Raw genomic sequence first — 24141 nt, forward strand, 5'->3', positions numbered from 1 at the left:
AGATACTTTTATACTTCCATTTGCAGTAGTCAGTTTCTTAAATTGTCATTCTACATCTGTTATTGTTATATGGAAAACCCAATCTTTTATAGCAGTTTTGAAATAGATTCTTCCCCTTTTACTAAAATTGGTGTCTTAAATATCTCTGGTGATATCTTACTCAACAGTGCCAAAGGCTCTGACTTCCTCACCCTGTTTGACCTACATACTGTTGTGTGTTCTCCACAGATGTATTATCTTCCTGCTCAAATTTGCTTCTCCTCCTGTGTTCCTTACGTCAGCTGATGGCAGCACCATCTGTGCAGTATTTCAGGTTTAAAACTATGGATCAATCTCCAGTTCCTCCTTTACCCTCGGTATCCAGTTAGTTTTCAAATCCCTGTTTTCTCTTCCCTTGAATGCATCACATTTCATTTTTACTCTGGTTTGGGTTCTTCTTAGCTCTATTAATTTATTTTTTAAAGCTGTTCATTTTACTTGCCTCTTGCCTGGGATTATTATTATAAGAGACAGAGATCTGATCACCTTGCTCCTATTTTTTATGGCTCTGGTATTGTCTGTGTGGACTTCCTGGATGACCAACAAGCATGAACCAATTCACTGTGCCAGAGAGAAACTGCAGCCCCAACTGGTAGAGTGAGGGGGTTTTGGTGTTGCTTACAGAAGGAGTGGTAGACATTTTCTAAATTTAGATCATTTCCATGACTATTGGAAAGAACCCTGCCTCTCCACCCCCACAAAAGCCTGATTGAGCTTCAGAGTAAATGAAAGTGGACCGAGGAGTATTTATTTATTTCTTGAGCTGAAATCAGTGTTATCCATCTCATTTAAAATGCAAAACTTCCAATTCAAAGAAACACTACATACATGCAAAAAGCAAACAACATTTTGCATTGTTTGACTAGCTAGTCAAAGCAAAACCAAATAATGCTACCTCAGAAGTGTCTTCACTTAATGGTAAGATCTGTTGAAAGGCATGTCAACATCATTAGTTACAGTTCCACTCAGTTTTAGCCAAAGAGTTTAACCATCCTGATGGGAAAACAAAAGTTTATACATAGTTGCAGCTATTTAATGTCTTGATTATTTAAAGAAGGCATAATTTATTTTCTTACTGGTGCTATTATGAGTGTCCTTGTTTTTCTAATTCCATTTTCCGATGTTTTTATTAGTATATAGAATAGTTGATTTTTATGTATTGATCTATATCTTGGCAACCCTGCTACACTCATTTATTAGGACCAGTAGATTTTTGGTGGGCTACTTGGTATTTCCAATGTACGCAATCATGGCATTTGGAAATACAGTTTTGCTTCTTTTCCAACCTGGATACCTTTCATTTCTCTCTCTTTCTCCTTCCCTTCCTTCCTTTGTTTTTTAATCTAATTGTACTTTCAATAGTAACAGTTCTTGTCTAAAAATCTATTTTCTGTGACTGAATGTAGCTATTTCACCTCTCTTATGGTTAATGTTTATGTGATATGCATTTTTTATGTTCTTTTACATTCAGCCTATTTGTGGTTTTTAATTTATGATGTGTCTGTTATAACGAGCATACAGTTAGATCATATTTTTTTATCCTGACAACCTCTACATTTTGATAGAGTGTTTGAAACATATATATTTGGTGTGATATTGATATCATTGGATTTGCATTTGCCATGTTGGTTTTTCATATGCCTGCTGTATTTTTTGTTCCTCCGTTCTCCCATTATTGCTTTCTTTTGTGCAACATAATATGCTATTTTGAAACCTCTGTTGATTTTTTTTTACTATGCAGTTTTCAAGTTATGCTCTTAATTCTTATGTACTAGGGGACTGCAATATGCATACTTTTAATTCATCATAACATCATCGTAACTTCTACTTCAGAATCATACGAGTTTAATTCCAATAGAAAACCTGCTCCAACATAGCTTCATTCCCTTTTCCTTTCTTTATACTGTTTGTGATATATGTATAACCATACATCATACAAACAAGTTCCTAAACCAATCATATACTATTACAACAATTTAACTATTTCTTTATACATTCTTATATCTTTTAAAGATGTTAAGAAATAAAATTTTTAGAGTCTTTTATATTAATCCACAGATTTTCAATTTCTGATATTTTTCATTTCTTTCTTTAGATTTGAAGGAAGCTCCTTAAGAACTTCTTTTTGTATTTAACTCTGCTAGGAATGAATTCTCAGTCTTGTTTATCAGAAAATGTCTATTTTGTCTTCATCTTTTGAAAGATGAGATATGAGATTCTTGATTAAAAGATTTTTTTCTTTTGATTCTTTGTCATCTCACTGCCTTCTGTCTTCCCTTTTTTCAGATGAAAAGTCAGCCATTAATCATACTGATGCTCCATTTGATGGGATGTGTATTATTTTTCTTTTACTGCTTTCAATGCTTCTGTTTTGTCTTTGACTGTCATGAAAACAGTTTGACTGCAGTGTGTCTGGGTGTGGATATCCTTGTTTATCCTACTTGAGGTTCGTTGTGCTACTCAGATGTGTAAGCTAATATTTTCACCACATTTTGGAAGTTTGGGGCCATTGATTATTTCTTTAAATGCATTTTTTCTAACCGCTTTTTTCTCTCCTATTCTTCTGAGATTCATATTGCACATATATTGATGCACTTGACGTTATCCCACAGGTTTCTGAGGCTCTGTGTATTTTTTTGTCAATGATTTTTTTTTCTGTGTACTTCAGATTGAATGATTTCTGTTAATCTAGCTCTGATTCTTCTTCAATCTGAAATCTAACCTCTGTATATGTTATTTTAGTTATTGTATTCAAATACAGAATTTCCATTTGGTTTATTTTTGTAATTTTTACATCCTTTTTGATAATATCTATTTGTTGATTTGTTGTTTCCATACTTTAATTTTTTAAGCATGCTTTTCTTTAGTTCTTTAAAAATATTTACAATAGCTGCCTTGAAGTCTTTGCCTGTTAAATACCTTTGTCAAGATACCTAGAGAATTTCTGATGACTGTATTTTCCTGGGTTTTTATTGTCTGCGTCATAATGTTTTGTTGAAACTGGACATTTTAGATAATGTAACCCTGATTTCTTTTGTCTCTACTGAAGGTTGTTGCTGCGGGGTTTTACTTTTTCTTTGTTTAGTAAATTGCCTGGCCTGAGTCTGTGAAATGTCTCTCCTTGATGTGTGGCCAATAACGTTATTGCTTAATGTTTTAAAAAACCATTCTTGCTTTTATGGTAAGACTAGCTTTCTAGGGACTTCCCTGTTGCTTCATATCTTAGAGTTTAGGCAATGATGGTACAGAGCTTGTACTCAGACACTTTGAGGAGAAAGTTTTTAGTCCTCTACCAGTGGACCTGTGTGTGGATAGGGAAGTGTATAAGAATTTCAGGTCATTTTCAAGTTTACCCAAGATTTACTTCCTGCTGGTTTTTAGGTGTCTTTCTTGTATGTGTGCAACTTTAGTCAAAAATATACTGAGTTAGAGTTGGTAGAGGGTCACCAGGTGTGTGCTAGCAGATCTGTTGGACCTCCCTGGGATGTGTCACTTTCATAGATGGTGCAGTGTTCATTGGCATCCGCTCCAAATCAAGTGAGGCCCCTTTGACAAGGTGGCACAGCTTCTGCTTCTCACAGCTAGCCCATCCTGTGCCATGGTAGAACCTCCACATGAGCTGCGCTGTGGGGAGATGGGAGGAGCCCCAGGGAAGAACACCACAGATTTACTGTTCTTACCCAAATTTCATCAGTTTTTAAGCATAAAAGTTTCTTATATTTTTGTATGCCTTTGGTTAATTCCCACAGCTCTGAAGATGTTATTTTTGTCAATTTTATCCAGGTGGCTTTTTAGGGAGAAGATTTGCCAACCTTCTCACTTGATCATGGGGGGAGGTGCGTATAATTTCTTTAAAAAAATGCAGTGCAGCTCATAAATATTTCTATCTACCCTGAATAGATCCTTCAGCATAAAAAAGTGTTACATCATGGCTGTATCTTATCAGGTACCCAGCTGCTAGAGTTATCTTCCAAAAATATTCTTTGATTTGTTTGTACTACCTATAGACTCCTTCAGAGCCAAATTATAGGTTGAGATGGAATTTTTGGTTACTGTTTTTTTTGTGTTCCATTAGCTTCAGCTATAGATTTATAGTCTATAAGGCTTAATAGGGCCCTGGAGTACCTCCTGATCACCTGCTGTTAAGTCAGAGTCACATCTCACAAATACAGCTCTAGTTTCAATTCCATATAGCATTCCTGGGCCTCATATCCTAAGATATATACCCTGACCTAGTTGTTTAATTACACCATATATAACTCTATCGTCAAGATTCTTCAACCAGAAAATACATCTTCCATGGAAATGGTGACTCATCTGCAGTCAGCAAAGGAAAGCCCTCTACATCCAAATACATCTACAACACATCCATCCAGAAAGGGTCACAATATTATTGCCTTCTGGCACTTTTGCTCCTGCTAGTACCTTCCCAGAGGAGCTCATATGAGGCTACAAGCTTCTAAAATGGCCTTTAAGCCAAAGTCATCGAGTGGAGGGTATTCATGACTCCATTCTCTGTGTGTGTGTGTGCTGAGCAGACTCTCTGTCACTTTAGGTTTATTTTATCATCACAAATTTTGCCACAAATGGACAGGGAAATAAAAAGAAAATAACTGCGAGGCAGGCTGATATGACCTTGAGGGAGACAGTATGGTATGAATTTTAGGCTAAGCAGATAGGGCTTTTAATAGTTTCTGGCTTAAGATATGTCATTCAGTGTTCTGATTCACTAGTTAGTTCTAAAATAGGGGTAATAATACTTATTTCATGATGCGAATTATGACCTAACACAAAGAGGCCCCTTAAAAAGTGATATAGCTATTATTAATTGCATAATTGTCTCTACATTTTTTATATTCTTGAAACTGCATAGAAATGTCATGCTAATATAACTCCTGGCAAGAATTCCAAGATGCTGAATGTCTCAGTCTGGGTCTGCTTGGAGTTTCTCGTTTTTATTGTACTTCATTATTTTTTAAATAACAGATTTCTTAACTTGGAACCCAACTTCCCAGAACATCATTCCCATATACTTAATATGACTAGAATTTATGTGTTTTAAACAGAACCTGGGAAAGTGAGCCAAGGATGTTGATAGAGGATCACCAGCTTCCTTGTCGTTGAGTGATAACAGGCCAGTACACGGAAGCAGTGGGGGTTGCAGCAGAGAAAGAGCTTAATAATAGAATGACACCCAAATGAGGAGGTGGGAGGGAACCTCAAATCCTCTTTTTGGAGGAATATGGGACTAGGATTTTTAAGGGAATTTTGGTACGTAGAGGGCCGAGGAGCTGGGGGCTGCCTATTAGTTAGGGCATTGGGAATGAGCTGTAATTTTACGTTGAGTAAGTTCTTTAGAGGGGGTCTTCAGCCTGGCTGGTATCAGTAGAATAATACAGGATCTGGAAAGTATCTCAGCATGGAAAACATGCGGCTTCTTAATGTTAAGGATGTTATCTACAGAAATAACAACCTTGTGACAGGGGGTACCTGATTTTTAAGCAGTAAGTACCTATGAGGAAGTGGGCTACAGGGCAAGCTAGTTAATGCTTAGCCATGCTTCTACTCAAAGGGTATGCTTTTATTGAAAACCTAGCAATTTAATTTTATTAATTTTATAAGGACAGTTTCAGTGTTACTGAGTTGATTTCAGCTTGATTTGTTCAAACTGATACTGAGTAATTAATTTAGCTCGTGATTTCAAATCAATTTAGATGAAATTAATCCAACTCATTTTCACAGAATGAGACACCTGCAAACAGTGAGATGGTTGGTATTTGTATGGTTATGCCTGAATGAATCTGCACTGTATTACATAATTAATTAAATTTGAAGACATCATCTTATCACCTACACAACTTTTGAATTGTGGGAGCCGTACTTTCTGTCTTCACCTTTCTCTTCTCCTTTTGACTTTTTGTGAAACTCTAGATAAGTTAGAATCTGTTGGTTGCCCTCATCTATATGTTTGTGTGAATTCTTTTTCCTTTTTCAAGGAGGGTATGAGACAGGGGGCCCTGGGTACTGTGGCAAAGGTCATATTGCAGACAATTAAGTTGACCTCGTTACTGTAAAAAATTTTTTTGTCCCAGATACTATTTCAGGTAAGAAACCTATGAATGGATTCCACAAAATAGCCCTCACAGAACTCCCTAGAGACAACACTGTTGCTCCACAGAAATTTTCACTGAAGGCTCTAACAAGTGTGTTGAGTCTGTGGTTCACTGAGATCCTGCAGACCGCAAAGCTGAGAAATTACTGCAAATAACAAGTATTTGTTACAAATACTTAGGCCACACATTGTTTTTGTCTTAGTTATTGCTGATCCCTGTTATCATAAATAGGCTAACATGTAGGATGCCAGATGCTTCCTACATATGTAATAAACACACGTGTGTGTGTGCATGTGTGTGTATATATAGTGTTAATTTTTTTTTAAATAAGCAAACCTCTTTTGAGTAAATTGTGAAAATTTGCTCCAGAGTAATTTGTGGCTACAGAAACTGCAACAGTGGTTCAAATTTTCCATTTATTTATTTGTCTGTGGTGTGTTATTTATCCATTTATTCAGAGATCTCTCAACTCTCTGAATTTAGTAGTAAGACTCCATAACTTTTCAAATAGTAGATTTCTCAACCTAGAATTCCACTTTTCAAAACATAATTCTGATATACTTGTTCAGTATACTTGTTTTTCAGAGAGTTGGTATGTGGAGCTTTTATTGAGATTATGACTGATTTTTTTTATCATGAATAATAGGATAGAAACTAGTCTGCTTGAAATGAATTTGAATTAGCAATGTTGAGAGGCAAGAGCCTACATCTGATGAACCATTAGGTTGCATATATGACTTTCAAGATACTTACATATTATCTTGAGGCTCAATTCATAGCAGCAGAAGTCTCTTTTCTGCTTTCTCTCTGAGTGTTTTGCTGCAAACTTCCATGTAATTGTGTGCTCATGGACAATGGCTTTCTCTCAAGATGCCTGTGAACTGATTTGACCCGAGTCAACATTCTTGTTATAGCATTAGAATTACAGAGGTATCATGGAATCGTTCGTCAAGTTTGCACTGACACATCTGAATTTTAAAATAATTGTAAAAATCAGATGAATTGGCCTATCTACTTAATATTAGATTTAAAGGGTGTTGTATTATGAAAGTTGTATGTCAAGGAGCAAAATGAACACTGAGCAAACTATATGGAATGCTACCAATCCACTAGGGATTTTCATAATTAACTGCTAAGTTGGCACAGCTGTGGCTCTTTGTAGTGGCAATGTACTGCTAATTACCACTCATTTAAACCTGTTAGTATACCCCCTCCCACCTGGACCTTACTGTTGTCAAGAATGCCAAGGGAATGACTTGAGTTTTTCTGAAGATTCAAAGGATTTAAGACCGGTAAAACCCAGAGACATCAGCTTCATTTGTTAGGATAGCATTTAGCCTTGTCTTTCAAAAAACTGACCTGAAAGAACTAGTTAACACAGGAAAAATCTTTCTTTCTCAGAGGCAATCATGTTAACCTCTGGTGCAAAATGGGATAAGGGAAAAAGAACATGACAAGAAAAACTACCGAGAACTATGAACAGCCCAAAATGTGAAGCTCTGGAAATAACATTTCCAGACTGGGAATATGGTGAAATGTTCCGATTGGGGTTTTGAAGCAACGTATAGAGGAAGAAATGAACTAAGATTCTTAGATCTTGCCTGGTGCTTCCTTTCCATGGTATTTCCTATGAGTCAATGGGATATAACATCATGGTTTTTTTTTTTGTCACTGGAGAATATATAAACATTTTAAAGGGTATTATTCCCCATCTTGTAAGTGACATTTTGCCTAGTTCATGCCTCTGGTTGGTAAATTAAAACAACCACCACCACTTTATCTTTTGGAGGAGATAGAGTTTGAAATCTCCATCGTTTGGGGAGAAGTCGACCCTCAGCAGTGACAGTGCCTTCCTGAAGGCCTCGCAGCAGATGGGTGCCTGAGCAAAAACAAACCTGCCTCAACTCCAGACCATCTGCTCAGTTTTAAAGTATACAGTTTTCACATCTCTTGGTGGAAGAACAGCTTTTCTCTTAATTTATCTCTCTCTGATTCTGAGCTCTCAATCTGATTTAGGGTTTTCTTAAATTAGGGAGATAAAATTATAACTTATTGGCATCGTCCAGATTATCATGCATTGATTTTCTTCTTTCAGCATCTTTGAAGTAGGATGTAAGTATTTTTTTTCCACTTCATAGGTAGGGAAGCTCAGCCTGACCCCCCTGAGGTATCTTGGCTAGTTACCCATTGGCTCTGAATTTGGTGTTCCTGGTGCAGTGACTTACCCTTTTCTGTGCTGTCAAACTATCAACATTTACTGCATCGTTAATTTGCAAAATACATTTTGAGATACCTGTGTTATGCCAAAGGTCACTTGGAGCCCAATTGAAAGGCAATTTGAAGAGCGTAATTAACTTGTTTGCTTCTGTGCTAGAAACCTAGGGTAAATAAAATAGCCAAACCAAAGTAGATTTGTCATTAGGGCTCTAACTGCCCGTATCCCTATAGAGTATGTGCAACTGTTTAATTTTCCAGAAATAGGTGAAATTGCAGTTTGAGGTTTATCAAACACTGAACATTTTTTGTGTGTAGATCATTGTATTAGAGCTGCCGCTGGTGCTGGTTGTGAGGTGCAGTGTGATCCAAGCTGGATAACAGTATTGCATGGCAGAGCACTTAGATTTATCTTCAGTGGGAATATGGTATATCTAGATTCTGTAGTGGTCATGCTGATGAAGCAGGTATATCTTTACTGGCAGACACTGATCTCCAAGATATATCAGCAAATTTAAAAACTGTAATTTATATAGAGTGAACCCACTAATGGAAAAAGCTAATCTATGTATTTCTACTTGATATGAATGCTTCTACTGCCGTGGATACATAGCATATGTATACATGTAAATGCATAGAAGAAAATGGAAATACTCACAGTATAAAGCTAAAGGAAGGGAAAGTGAGTATAATTAAATTTGGAAAGATAATTTTCTGTTTTTCAGTGTTGTTTGACTTCCCTACAAGGAGATGTTTTTATGTGTGATTTTATGTGTGATTTAAAAATATGAAATAGTTTGCAGAGATGGGGACCTTCGCGCTGAGGGAGAAGAAAAATATAAGCAAAGGCATCAGGATGCGAAACAGAATAGTTTATTAGTATGCAGTTTTTACACAGTAATAATAAGAAGGATGGTGGCTTAATGGGGCTTATATAGTCCTAAATTATTGGTTGTTATTCAGTTAAGGTAATGACATGTTTCAATAGGTTTTTAAGTGGGTTAGGCAGATACATATCTGGAAGCCAAATAGTTTGATGGATACTTCAGTTGGAAACCTAATTGATTTTACATAGCCTCCCCAGAGCCAGCAAAGCCAGATGCTGCTTTGTGGTTATTCTTGGGATTTTCTTTCCTCTCTAAGAGAATATAATGTTTGCCAGGCAGGGGAGGATGGTGATCAGTTGAAAGAAAGAGAGAGAGAGAGAGAGAAAGAGAGAGAGAGAAGAGGGAGGAGAGCGAGCGAGCGAGCGCACATAGCCATGCTGCCAGCTTAAAGTCTAGTTTACACATCCTGATAAAATTGGTGTCATCTCCATATAAAAAGCATTATTAACCTCCTGCCAGCTTGCTTTGGGCACTGTTCTGGGTAGAATAGATAGACACAGACGTTTAGACAGACCAAATCTCTTTCTCTGATTTACTTTTGCACTACAAGTAAACATCAAATGTGATGTGTAAGAGGCAGGTAGGTATACATGCTTAGCTGCAGTTTTTGGTTTTGTGTTCTGATGTGACTGGGTATGTCAAAGCGCTTACAATGCAGAGCATACTATATGAAAGTTCTCATCATTTGGTAGCGCACTCACAGTAAGGGTGAGGAAAAGTCTTACATATTGAAGTTCTGAAAACTAACTTTCTCAGTAGTAAGACTTGAGCAAAAACAAATTAAGACTAAGGAAAAGGTGATAATTTGCAAATGCTTGCAAACGGGAGCCTCTACTCTACATGTTTATAGAATGTTTTACCTTATCCGCCGTTCCTGGTGTTAGGAATCATTTTGGTTTGGGGCCATTTATCAAAGTTGATATTTGATGAATGAATGAGGCTCTTTATTTTCCAGTGATGCTGCTTTATTTTTGGGAAGTGAGAACAGAGGCTCAACATGCTACCATGGGTATAACTGTACAAGTTTTAGTATTCTTTGAAGACATACACATTTAAATGAAGAAATACTTCATTCGTTGCTTTAAAAGGTACCAAATTATGCTGATGATTCTGTTACCTAAAATAGCTAGACCATTTTTCTTTAGAGCAAAACAGACAACACTACAAAGTTCTGATGTGTACTGCTTTTAAGTTTTCCTGAAAGGTAAACACGATTTTTAAAAAATGTCTCAGCTTTTCCAATACATTTGTGTGTGTAGGGGTAGTTGGGTACAAAGAGAAAGAGAAGGCTTGGTGAAGATGACTCAGAACAAATTGGGTGGCATGTGTAAGAGACAGAGAATTGCCTTTGAAGATTGTTGGCGTGTTTATTTATGCTAACTCCCACTGTTTGGAAAAATATCTATAGGAGGCTCGTTGCTCTGTGGAAAAATAAAATTCATTTGACAGGATTAATTCATTTGAAACCCATGTGATTTTCAAGGATCTTTAAAATAATATGAAATATTATAGCAATCCTTACTTTAACATTTTGCTCTAAGTGAGGCATGAAACAATTGAAATGCACCCAGAATATAAACTTTTAAATGTTACCGGAAACTGTCTTTTCTTAACAATACTGGAAGATTTTGGATGTTATGAACAGGTGCATAGTTATAGATCTGTGTTTTTAAACACTATTAGTACAAAGTAGATTCCATGCAAGAACTGATTTTAAGAAATGAGTGGTGCTTCATAATTTCCAGAAATGGAGAGGAATTACAGTATGCAAAACTAATGATAATAGCTCACTTATTTTAAGTTCTTTTGATACTGTGATAAGCTCTCTACATCTCATTTATTCATAACAACCCTATGAGAAAGGTATAATTATTATCCATTTTCTTTAGGGAAGGAAACCAAGGATTATAAAAGTTAACAGCTAATAAGTAACGAGGCCAGTGTTTTTGCTTAGGTGGTCTGTATACAGGATCCATGCTCTTAACTGTTCGGATATGCTGATTCTAAAGCAATTAACGGATATTTGTCTGAAATCATCTAATGGCATGCTGAAAACAGCTCTTACAAACCGCCAAGAGTTGCTGGTGAGATATTTTGGATTTTTGTAAGCCGGTTTGTAAACGTTGATACTTTGAAATCAGCAGTGATTGGAGTATTTACAACACAGGAATGGGCAAATGCTACAAATGAAGGGATTTTTTTTTCCGAGTCAGTTCACCAGCACACTATTTAATAACATAGTGCTCTGTCAGCACTGCCAAAATATAAACCCTCTCATTTTCAATGGATACAAGTGAAATAAAACCTTACATTAACAGATTTTCTTTTTACATACGCATTTGTCTTGATCTCATGAGACTATAATTAGTATGATTAGAACTTTAAAAATTAAATTTAAGAGCATGTATTCCTAAATTTCAAAGTAGAAGAGAGTTCTTTTCCCAGCCTTTGAACTTTTATATGAGAATTTTAGAAAGAAAGCCCTTTTCTGGCCAACTGCAGAGTGTAAAAGCAGTTAGCTGTGCCAGATTTGAGAGGACTCTTTGCTGGCTGAAACTGTTGGAGCAGGAATGGAAACTGATTGGGTTGGGTGAACAGGAGCCCGTGATAGGAGGATGGCAGAAACCAGAAAAGGAAATTTTATTTAAGAAAAACCCAACAGAACAAAACATGGGAACCAGGAGGATTTGTGGGGTACGCGTAAGCTTCGTGGCCTTATTGTGACCATCATTTGTCCATAAAATAATTTTAGCTTTAATTTTGGAACTCCATTACTTAATTCTTCCTTGCAACCATAAAGCATCATTTTATGCTGCTGATGAAAAATCATTCCAATTGTAGTGGTTCAATTTAATAAAAACTTAAAACAATGTAAATTGTAATTTTGATGCATTGCATCAGCTTATATTTATCCTCCTAATGTTCTTTTTATGAGAAAGGCATAACTTGCTTACATATTGTGTTTAATGTATTCGTAATGTTCTTCTGTTGTGAAGATCCTCCTTTGAACATTTGCTTGGACCTGGTTGGACTGCATACTGGATCATGCTTATCTAAGCAAAAGCATACAGGATTCGTAACTTACCGTTCTAACTCACCAATTAGTTATTTTTTGTTATTTGTCTTTATTGGAAAACATTTCCATAAATTGAAACAAAAGAAAGAAATGCACTCACAATTTAGCCACACAAATGGAATTATCTTCCTTTTTTTGATTTTATTTTATTATTATTATTATTTTAGTGCTCAGTAAGCATATTTGTTGGTGGCATTGATAATTAAAATTTTTTTTTTCATTTAGATAGGTTATAGGCCCAAATGATGTTGAGATCTTTGAAGATTTTGCTTCCTTTCTATGTAAAATTACAGTCACATTACAAAAATAGGAAAAAACTTAACGTGAAAATGGAGTTCACCACCTGGGCTGTCAATGGCACTGTGTTTTTTTTTATTATTATACGTTAAGTTCTGGGATACATGTGTAGAACGTGCAGGTTTGTTACATAGGTATACATGTGCCATGATGATTTGCTGCATCCGTCACCCCATCATCTACATAGCATTAGGAGAAATACCTAATGTAGATGACGGGGTGATCGATTTTACTTTTATTTTTTGAAACAGGGTCTTGCTCTGTCCCTTAGGTTTGTGTACAGTGGTGTGACCATGGCTCACTGCAGCCTCAAACTCCTGGGGCTGAGCATTCCTCCTGCCTCAGCCCTCTCAATTGTTGGGGCTACAGCCATGTGCCTTTTTTTAATTAAAAAAATTAAAATTTATATAGATTAATATTTAGGAAGTTCAAGTACAGCTCTTCTACGTGCACATATTGTGTAGTGGTAAAGTCTGGGCTTTTAGTGCACGCATCACTTGAGTCGTGAACAGCCAGTCAACTCTTATCCTGGTTCCTTCACCTTCTGAGTTGAGATTTTTGAGAATTTGCAGTGTTTTGATTGAGATAGAAGTTTAAGAGAAAGAGAAGAGAAAGCAAATGGAGGATGAAAAAATAAAGCAATATACATACACACAGAACAGTTGCCAAATGACCATACTCCGAGTTAGAGGCAAAATATAGCGTCCAACTTGAATAAAACGAGGTAATTGCCATGTTTGTGGCTAAGGAGAAATCTGTGTCTGTGAATATTTTATACTATTTCAATTTTATATTTGCTTGACTTTGATATTAATTTGAGACGTGTTATTTTTCTGTCCTTTATTTTTTATTTATGTTTTAAATTTTTTTATTAGCAGACTGAAAGGTAAGTTGGAAATGAAGGCATGAGAGAGTCAGAGAAATCTGGATTTTATTCCTTAGCGTGGAAATTTTATAACTCTGTGACTTTGGAAAAGGAACCTAACTTCTGTTTCTCCTGTTCACACAAGTGATAGTAATATTCCTTACTACAGATGACCACAGGAGTTCTAGATAAAGCTCCCAAGACAATGCAGAGTAAGCACTCAATAAATGGCAGCTGTTGCTGTCCGTGGTGGTTGAAATGTATTAAATGTGAGGAGTAATGACAGTGTTTCTTGTTGATTGGGGAACGTGCGGTGGAAAGTTGACGAATACTCAACGAAAGAAACTGGAGCCTGCTAAGGTAAGCTGGGTCTGGATGCTTGATGAAGATGCTGCTGCTGATGGCTCTTCCTCTTTCTGTACAGAATGTACCCCCAGACCTCTCCATCTGCACATTCGTGCTGGAGCAGTCCCTCTCTGTCCGGGCCCTGCAGGAGATGTTGGCTAACACCGTGGAGAAATCAGAAGGGGCAAGTACCGGATTTATGTCAATTTGTAGTATTTTAATGAACTCACCTACTATAGGAACAATTCCTTTCACAGGTGTCAGAGATTTTCTTTTTGCTGAAACAAGTCAATGCCCTTTCAGTTGGAATTTCCTTACCTTTGACTTTCTGCTTTATCCAGCATATTTGTGGTGTCTTGAAAACTTTAAAAAAAAATCCAACCTTGATGTGATCTGTGTCACTAGACCTTGTGCTTATGTCTGTGGTTTAAAATAGACCATTCTTTGAGCATTTCTGTGTCTCCTTACATTTTCAGAACTGTTATTGTTATTTTAACTCATAGCTTTATGCATGGCTACTTGTCATTAACCTTTATTTCATTGGCAAATGCCTCTCGCTATGTGACTGTGTTCTGAGCTTTTTCCATGGCAAGTAAAATTTCATGGCACTGTTATATATTTTAAGGAACCAAATTTTGGTGATAATGGCTTTAGTAAATTGTAATTTTGCAAACATCTAATCATTTTCTTCTGAAAACTGAAATTGTTATGTGGTCTAATGCAGGTATTTTTCTTTCAAAGCCTATTGGGTTATTTTATTTTCAATGAGACTTGCTATGACTGACATCTGAGCTGTTTTAACCAATTTATTAAAGTTTAGAATTCAGCAGGAGGATTAATGGTCAAATTTTCATTTTGAGGTTTTTAATTTTTATTTTTTAGTACCGTAATTACTGGTTTAATATATTATTTCCATAAATAAAACCGAAAATTTTATTTTGCCATTATTGATCTGTATATAGCTGTTGTTATTAATCATTACTCTGGTCTGTATAAGTAAAGAGATTAAAAAATGATAATACATAAGTGATTATTCATAGAAATGAGTGATCAGTCATAACATTTTAATCAGCCTTGTAGTTTCTAAAATTTTAGTGTTATGCAGCTTAGGACTTTACTTGACTTGTGGATTAATTCTAAATTAATTTAAATTTTAGCAGTATACTATTAAGTAGGGAAAGGAAACTTCAGTGATTTTTATTTGATGTTAGACTAAAAGCTTATTATACAAAAAGCTTCAAATATATTGTATTTTAGTTTTTCAGGTTCTTTTTTGTTTAAAACAAAGTTTGAAATTATTAAGATATATAAAGTTTCTTTTAAAAATTTCTCCTCTTTTATGTAAACCTTTTTGGGTACACTTAAATTGTGAAAAAGTAAAGGAATACTCAATTTAGTTTCATTTCCACCTGAAATAACCCCTCCTGATTTTTAAACATCCCTGAGTCACATCAACTTTGATATGCAAATCTGCCTTTATAAAGAAAGATCATTTTTATTTGGCATTAGCATTTAGAAAAATGCATCTTACGATTTCATCTCTCTTCATAGATAACAGCTTAGGACTAAATTGCCATAAATTCAATTTTTATGTTTCTAAGCTTCACTTTTTAAATTTGACAACGTTGAGAAAATCTTTTTTTTTGTTTTTCCACACAAAAGATCTTTTATCTTCCTCAAATCATGAAGTTGGGCTAGGCAAACTCTAAAGTTTCTTAGAATATAGGAAGCAATTTGAAATACTGTTTTAGGATTTGTGTTTTTTTTTGAGATGGGGCCTTGCTAATTACCCAGGCTGCTCTTGAGCTCCTGATCTCAAGCAATCCTCGTGCCTCAGTCTCTGGAATAGCTAGGATTACAGGGGCATGCCACTGTACCCAGCTTCTAGGATTTATGTTTTTAAGACGCTTATAAGTTAGAATTTCTGGATCTCCTTAAATATTTTTATTTAGCTGAATTTAGTTTTGAATTGTTCACGCTCTAGAATGTCTCTATCACAGATAAAGTAGTAATTTGTGATGTGTTGAATACTATTTTATAAAGCCCAGTATGGTTACTGTAAGATATTAATTTGAGAAGTATAATTTGAGAAAAATCTGCTGCAAGGAAGAAATACATTTCATGAAGCTGAAACCTATTTCTGGTTATTAGTAACTTTTAGAAAGAAACCAATGTCAAATAGTTCAACAGGGTACTGTATATTAGGGAAAAATGAAAGATTCTCTCATACTGCTGAGTTTTTTTGATTATATATAGGCAGGAATGATATTCATTCCTAGCTTGCTATGGGTGTTGCCAGTTAATTAGCATGGCCGCAGCCACAGCATTGGAGGAAGGGTTCTGGAAGTCTCTATCATATTTATGGATTTGGAGGTAGCCTGAGCAATGGGGGGTGTCCTGGAGGACGTCTGGGGTGGTCAGGGTTAGGGAGCACTGTGGGAACTTGGGGAAGCAACAGTTTACCAAGAAGGATAGATGTTTTCCACTTAACCATTTTATTCAAAAGAGTGCACACCAGCTAAATATCATGTCTGATGGTATGTGATCCGTGAATGATATGTGATCCATGGATGCTGCTTGCAGTTGTAGGAACCAAGTCTTCTGGACTTCAAATGTCTTTTCTTTCTTTCTTTCTTTTTTTAAGATGAATCTCCCAGGCTGGAGTGCAGTGGTATGATCTTGGCTCACTGCAACCTCCGCCTTCTGGGTTCAAGCCATTCTCCTGCCTCAGCTTCCCAAGTAGCTGGGATTACAGGCATATGTCACCATGCCCGACTAATTTTTGTATTTTTAGCAGAGATAGGGTTTCACCATCTTGCACAGGCTGGTCTCAAACTCCTGACCTTGCGATCCACCTGCCTTGGCCTCCGAAAATGCTGGGATTACAGGCGTGAGCCACCGCACCTGGCCCAAATAAAATTTTTTTCCGGTGCTTTATAATGTTCCTTTACACTCATTATGGATCTCTAATGGGGAACCCTTTTATCAATCAAATTACTGTCTCCAGGTTAATAAATCATATGTAGTTTGCTTAAACAAAGAGACACTTTTTCTAGGATGAAGTGTGTCAGCAAGGTAATGTGAATTTTCATGAAATCATTTCTTTTCTTTCAGTTTAACAGTGAATCAAAATGAACCTTGTGTTTGCTGATTCCCAACTCTTTCATAGTCAATTTTCTTTACAAAGCCTTGTTCTTTTTTTAATAATTCTTTTTTAATTCCTTATGTAATTGAGTAAATTAAATAATACTGATACTGTTTCATGTCTAAAGGGCTATCATATGCACATAGCAATACAAACACACTTGGCGATGATAAGGAAAAAATTTTTCATTTAAAACCACGTCTTTGTTTTTTGTGGTTAAGGACCATTTTGCTAGTATTTTAAGGTCATGCATAAATACATGGTTTTCACAAGATGGTTAAGGAAACTTAGCAAAAACTCCCAACGTCATTTGTGACGAAGTAAATCATGAAAATTATCATGATAACAGAAGAGATGGGTCAGGTGAAATGGGAGAAAACATTACCTCATTTATAAAGCTTGGGTTCCCTAAAAAGGTGCTTATTGTGACTATTAGTAAAATAACTCATATTTTTGTGGCACCAGAATCATTCTGAAGGATTTCATCTAAGTGGATTTTCTAAAATGTCTGTTTAATTTAAAAAAAAAATATATATATATATATAGAGAGAGAGAGAGAGACCTAGATCCAATATCTATATAATTACATTGAATATCATTTAGCTTTTATTCTTATTAAAATCATGGCAATAGGAAATAGGCCAAGCCCTGATGATCTCAGTATCTGCCCACACAACCTTTTAGATCCTGAGGATGGAGACAGTAGGCAGACACAAGAGGGAGAAGGTGTCTGTTGAGCAGCACCCATCTCTGGCCCAGTTGTCTCTGGGCATCTGCGTGTGCACGTTCTTGCCTCTGCTGTCCTTTCTGTTTCTCCCCTGGGTTTTATGTGGTTCTGGATAACTCGTCACTTCCACATCTACCTCTGTATTTCTCTTCTTGCTCTCCAGATCCATTTTGCGTATGGATGATATAGCAGAGGGTTACAACGGGGGCTTTGTTGTCTTAGAGAACTGTTTGAGAATACCAGTTCTGCCGTAGGTTAGCTCTATGGCGTGGGGAAAGATAACTTTGTCATTGAGTCTTAGTGATTATTAAATGATGGTGCATGTTATTATTGTTTTACTTACTCTTTTTTGTATACTTTTAAACTCCCTGGGTTGGACTGTTACTAATTCCTGATTGCCTTTTCTCTGGCCTTGACGGCTTTCTTCCTTCTCTGGGACATAGCCAGTCCAATTCCCACTTCCTCTCCTCGACCCCAGTATCCTAACCAATTCTGGCACATGTAGTTTGCCCATTTAATGATGTCATGACAGTGTTAGATTACAGAGGTGATGATAGCATTTGCTTATTTCCATGTGTTTTGTAGTTAATAAAGTTTCATAATTTAGTGATACTGTGCTTTTGGATGTTCATTTTATCTTAATTCACAATATTATGACAAACATTTTTCTTTCATACAATTCTATTTGTAATGCCTAATTTGATTTAAGGACTTCATCTCATATGAGCACAGATATCAAGTGAGAGGTGACACAGTATAGTAGAAAGAGCTTTGGTTTTGGAGTCCAGAAAATTTATTGAAAATTCTGTTTCAAATAATATTTATAATAATTATCACCTGTTGAAAAGACATTGCTTTGGTTTAATGCCCTGAGTCCAATATATGGTTTGTATATTCTGTTTAGGACAGCATATTTTAAAATATAACATTGAGTGTCCTTTCTATCTTTCGATTTAATTGTTTGAGGAAATTGTAGGACCCTGTCCTTTTCAACTGTTGCTTATGGCCACTTGACTATTGGTCCCTTTATTGTTAGAATATTTCAGATTAAACTAGAAAAAAATTAAAATTAACCACTCTTTGCTCCTTACATCCTGATCTTTGATGGAGAAATAGATTAACATTTATACTTTAGGTGATTATGATTTGGATCATTCATCCATTTGCTACATATTCCTCATTATCATGGGTATTGGGAGTTTACCATACTGTAAGTTATAAATGTACTTTAAAAATCTATAAAATTTACAGTGTAATGTTAAAAATGTTATTTGTGATGAGCAAATCATATTGAATTAAATATTGAATAAATCCAATTATCATTTAGTGCTAACTTTTTGAAAATTTTAGAGATAATTTCTATCTTATGAAGGCTCTATGTATAGAAATGTAAATGTGTCTTTTATCACAAATGACTTTACTACTGCAGGAATAGAAAAACAATTATAGTACAATTTCATGTATGTTACAGAAGTGTATATATATATAGTTATTATGTTAGCATGAAGAAGGAATTATGTATGTGGAACTTGTTATTCCTTTAAATTTTCTTGGCACTTTTTAGAATCATTTTCAAAACAATTAGAAGTAATATTAAAACTATTAATAAAAAAAATCATTTCAAATTTTTTCCAGGGAACAACTTGAGCTCATTAGGCAATTCCTTAAAATTTTAATAGAAAACTATGCTTGTCAGAAAGACAATCCAAAACATGTCTAGAGATATTCTTAAAATGGTTTTTATGTTTCAGTTTAGTAAAATGGCTTATTGTTTTATAAGAAACCATAGTAATGTTTCTTCTTTCTAAATTATCTACTGTCTTCAAAGTACAAAATATTACAATGACTTAATTATTAACAGAGGTATAGCTGAGACTCAGACATGTCCAGTTTTTATGAAAAATGGAGCTGTAGAATGTGGAGTAGTAAAACACTTGTGTCAGCCGGGCATGGTGGCTCACGCTTGTAGTCCTAGCACTTTGGGAGGTAGAGGCGGGTGTATCATCTGAAGTCAGGAGTTTGAAACCAGCCTGGCCAACATGGAGAAACTCCATCTCTATGAAAAATACAAAAATTAGCCAGGTGTGTGGCACGCACCTGTAATCCCAGCTACTTGGGAGGCTGAAGCAGGAAAATCACTTGAACCCAGAAAATAGAGGTTGCAGAGAGCTGAGATTGCACCACTGCACTCCAACTTGGGCAACAAAGCAAGATTCCATCTCCAAAAAGTAAATAAAATAAAACCCTTGTGTTATTCTTTTTATAAAACCCCTGTCTCTTTAAGACATGTACTCTAAGAGCATTCAAAATGCATGGGACCAGGTACGGTGGCTCATGCCTGTTGTCCCAGAACTTTGGGAGGCCAAGGTGTGTGGACCACTTGAGGTCAGGAGTTCAAGACAGCCTGGCCAACATGGTAGAACCCTGTCTCTATTAAAAACATAAGACATTAGCCACACGTGAGGACATGTGCCTGTAATCCCAGCGACTAGGGAGGCTGAGGCCTGAGAATTGCTTGAACCTGGGAGGCGGAGTTTGCAGTGAGCCCAGATTGTGCCACTGCACTCCAGCCTGGGCAACAGAGCAAGACTCCATCTCAATTAAAAAGAAATAAAAGCATTAGGAAGCAACTGGCTAAATTTACTAGTAAATACATTTTTAAAAAATACATTTTGAAACACTGAAGCCCCATAAATTACTTTTTAAAAGCGCATTTATCAAACATTGAAGCTCCAGTTTCACACAGGTAATTGCATCTAACATCATTTTTTATAAATGCAAGAGCAAAAGATGAAGAAGATTTGTGTATTTTTTCATAGTGGTTAAAGCTCATAGGTTGTAGTGCTAACTCCCTGAGTTCAATTCCTGGTAAGATAAGTTACTCAACCTTTCTGAGCCTCAGTTTTCTTATTTATAATGTGGGGAAAATAATAGCATCTCCCTTGTAGAATTGTTGTGAGAATTTCATGATGTAAGTAAAGTGTATAGAACAATCTTGGCACAGAAGAAGCACTACGTGTATGCTATCACCATTGTGATGGTCTCTGCCTTGAATATGCCTGAGTAAGCTCCTACCAAATCTGATCCTTCTGAGGAAAACAACTATAATCTCTGGAAAAATATAAAAACAAAACAGGCTGGGTGCGGTGGCTTATGTCTGTAATCTTAGCACTTTGGGAGGCTGCGGTGGGTGGATCACCTGAGGTCAGGAGTTCAAGACCAGCCTGACCAACATGGTGAAACCCCGTCTCTACTAAAAATGCAAAAATTAGCCGAGCATGTTGGTGCATGCCTATAATTTCAACTACTCAGGAGGATAAGGCAAGAGAATTGCTTGAACCCGGTAGGTGGAGGTTACAGTGAGCCAGGATTGCGCCATTGTACTCCAGCCTGGGCAACAAGAGCGAAACTTGGTCTTGAAAAACAAACAAACAACAACAAAAAAGTGAACACCCACAACAATAAAACCTTCAATTACCCGAAGGCTGTAGCTGTACTTGCTCTATGGCTGCTGTTACAAGTTACCACCAAGTTGGTAGCTCAAAACAACATAAATTTATTATCTTCTAACGTTAGAGGTCACAAGTCTAAAATCAGTCTCCGTGGGCTAAAATCAGGGAGATGGCAGCACTGCATTGCTTCCAGGGACTCTAGGGAAGAATCTGTGTCCTTGCCTTTTCTAGCCTACATTCTTGGCTTGTTGACCCATCCTCCATCCTCAAAGCCAGCAGTGACCTACTACTATCTTCACAGGTCCCAGGGATTAGGACATGGATGTTTCTGGGGTGCCATTATGTGGCCTACCCTATCATGGAAGTACTGAACTTAAGTAAGATGTTATTGACAAGATCAAATGAAAATTAGAGCAATCTAGTTAAAAAATGACCGAAAAGTATACTTTTGAATTTGACAGGGGTCTGATTTTCTTGCAAACCGATCAATATGAATTTCAGTCTATCTTATGTACATACCAATTCATAGATTCATACATTTTGTATTTAACAGCTTCATTCTCTGAAGGTTTTCTGAGTTTTCAGTAGTTAATCACATGATTTAGAATTTAAGTAGATTTGCATATTGCATGCATAGTAGACACTAATTACTTTTAACAATGGCATCAATCACAAATAAATAAAAAAGGAGATATATATATATATAAAATAGGGGCCTGTTCAGTCTGTGGCTATGGTCTCTTCAGTGGCAGATAGCTACTATACTTACAATATTTAAAGTATGGTCACAGTTCCCATAGCAGATCTTAGTATTTCTTTTATATCCTTATTTTTCTACATTGTAAAGGCTTCTTTGTTCAAGCTCTAGGGCAGATAGATCAAGGATCAAAATGAAAAGAGTTAATGTTTTGTCCACTCTGGTTGAGTTTTATATTGATGATTTCTTTCCATTTGCTTTTTTCCCATTAAAGCACATTGGGGTAATGTGGAGGAAAAAGGAAGAGCTGATGAATTTTGTGGTTCATATGATATAAATTGTGTTCTGTATATTATTAAAAGTAAGTTTCTCAAATGGCTGCGCTCATGACTCATTGGAAAAGAATGAAGTTTGACGCTTGATATTGTTCATCCATTTTCAAATCTGCTCTGTATAAGTCTCCAGTAAAATATAGAATTAAACTCCATCAAAATACAGACTTAGGATGTAAAACTGTGACCATACTTTAAATAGTGTAAATGTAGTAGATATTTGCACTATTTAAAGTATAAATATCTGCCACTGAAGAGACTATAGCCAAAGACTGAACAGGCTCCTATTAACAAAGAAAAATAATACCACACTCGCTACTTTTTGTTTGTGTTTCAGGAAGATGCTTGCCTGGAATATAATAGGAATGCAACAAATTGCATTTATATATATCATGTATTTATTTACTTATTTTTAATTAATGCCATTGTTAAAAGTAATCAGTGCCTACTATGGATGCAGATGCAATATGCAAATATACTTAAATTCTAAATCATTGAAATGTTTTATTTTTATAATATTAATATATGAGTATAAAATAAAAATACTCTCTTCATAATCCTTATTCCCCCCTAAGGTAGCCACAGCTAAAAGATTGGTATATAGCCATCTATACTTTAGGCATAAAAATATTTTTATGTAGATGGAATCATATACCGTCTTGTCATCTTTTACCACTTAATTATATATGGTTTCAAAAAAATAAGGACACAGAATGTCCAGAGGAAGAGACTATTCCGATTTAGTTGATTCAGGCTCTGGCTCAGATGTCTGTAGTTCTCTTTGCTCTGTTCTGTGTTGCTTGGTTCCTGATTACCAAATACCTTGTGGGAATTTCAGGGATGATATCCAAAGTCCACATCATCGATAGGCACAAAAAGGAGCTGACTTTCATTTCTAAAAGCAAGGCGCTTTCCCCAGGAACTCCCTGGTAGAATTTCCCTCATGCTCATTGTCACACACCCATAGCTAATGTATTTATTCACAAGAGAAAATGGGGCCAGAACAACCGGCTCTGACCATGGAGATGGCAAGAGGGAAGGATATTTTTAAAAACGAGGTTCTTTTATTGGGAGAAGGAAGAGAATTGTGTGGGAAATGAAGATCAGATAATTTCTAACATTGCTGCATCATGTAGCAGATGTGTCGTCAGCATCTGTATGCTTTCATTGGAAATGTTTATATTTGAAACCCTCCATGTTCCTGAGCCAAACTAGGACCAACAAGTGAAAAGAAATCTAACTCTGTGCTCAGGCGTCTCCATGGCCGAGAAATAGAAAGCACCTGTTCATTCTCCACCTGACTCATTTGCACAGTGTTCATTCTACAAAAATAGATTGAGTTACTTTTGTGCATTCTGGAGCTGGGGGACAGGGATGAATAACAATGCCTCCTTGCTCTTGAGAATCTTAGCAATCTAATAACAAAGAGAGAAGATAAATATAATGTGATATGAACTTGCTTTGATAGTAAATAGTTCAATGAGAGAGCAGAGAAAAGATCTAATTACTTACTCAACACTGCCCCCTTGTACATCCTCATAACTGAAATGCTGAATGGATTGGTGTGTTCATATTGCAGACAATATGATGCTACTAGCTATTTATGTCTGAAACTTCCATTCTCAAATATCTAGTGTAACTTAAGAGACTGTGTTCTGTTTACCTTCCTACTCGGAAACATCCCTGGTAAAGCATAAATAGTACTTCAATAATAAGGTTATAATGCCAATAAATTCACAAATTTACTCATTAATGTAATATTTAGCCAGCATCTTGTCCAAAGCTCTGTATATAAATATGTACCTGCCTTTCATCTGCAAAATTGATGCAGTGATTTAAATGTGAATGTGATTATAATCTCCTCAAGGGCCCATAGCTAAAAATATTCACTGAGTAACAATTATCTATCACTTAGGTGAATGTGGAAATTTGTGTGTGGTTGAAGGATGCAT

General features: G+C 36.0%; 1 protein-coding gene across 1 annotated transcript in view; it reads left to right on the plus strand.

Annotated features, from left to right (window-relative positions):
- The window catches only part of RYR2 (ryanodine receptor 2), a 784705-nt gene that overhangs the window by 271665 nt on the left and 488899 nt on the right, over nt 1-24141 (plus strand). The window contains exon 3 of the mRNA XM_064383634.1: nt 13916-14020. Within this exon, the coding sequence (XP_064239704.1) occupies nt 13916-14020 (105 nt within the window). The remainder of the gene's footprint in view (nt 1-13915; nt 14021-24141) is intronic.

Source organism: Aotus nancymaae, unplaced genomic scaffold (genome assembly GCF_030222135.1).
Source record: "Aotus nancymaae isolate 86718 unplaced genomic scaffold, 86718_ANA_hifiasm-v0.15.2.pri h1tg000032l_0, whole genome shotgun sequence".
NCBI lineage: Eukaryota > Metazoa > Chordata > Mammalia > Primates > Aotidae > Aotus > Aotus nancymaae.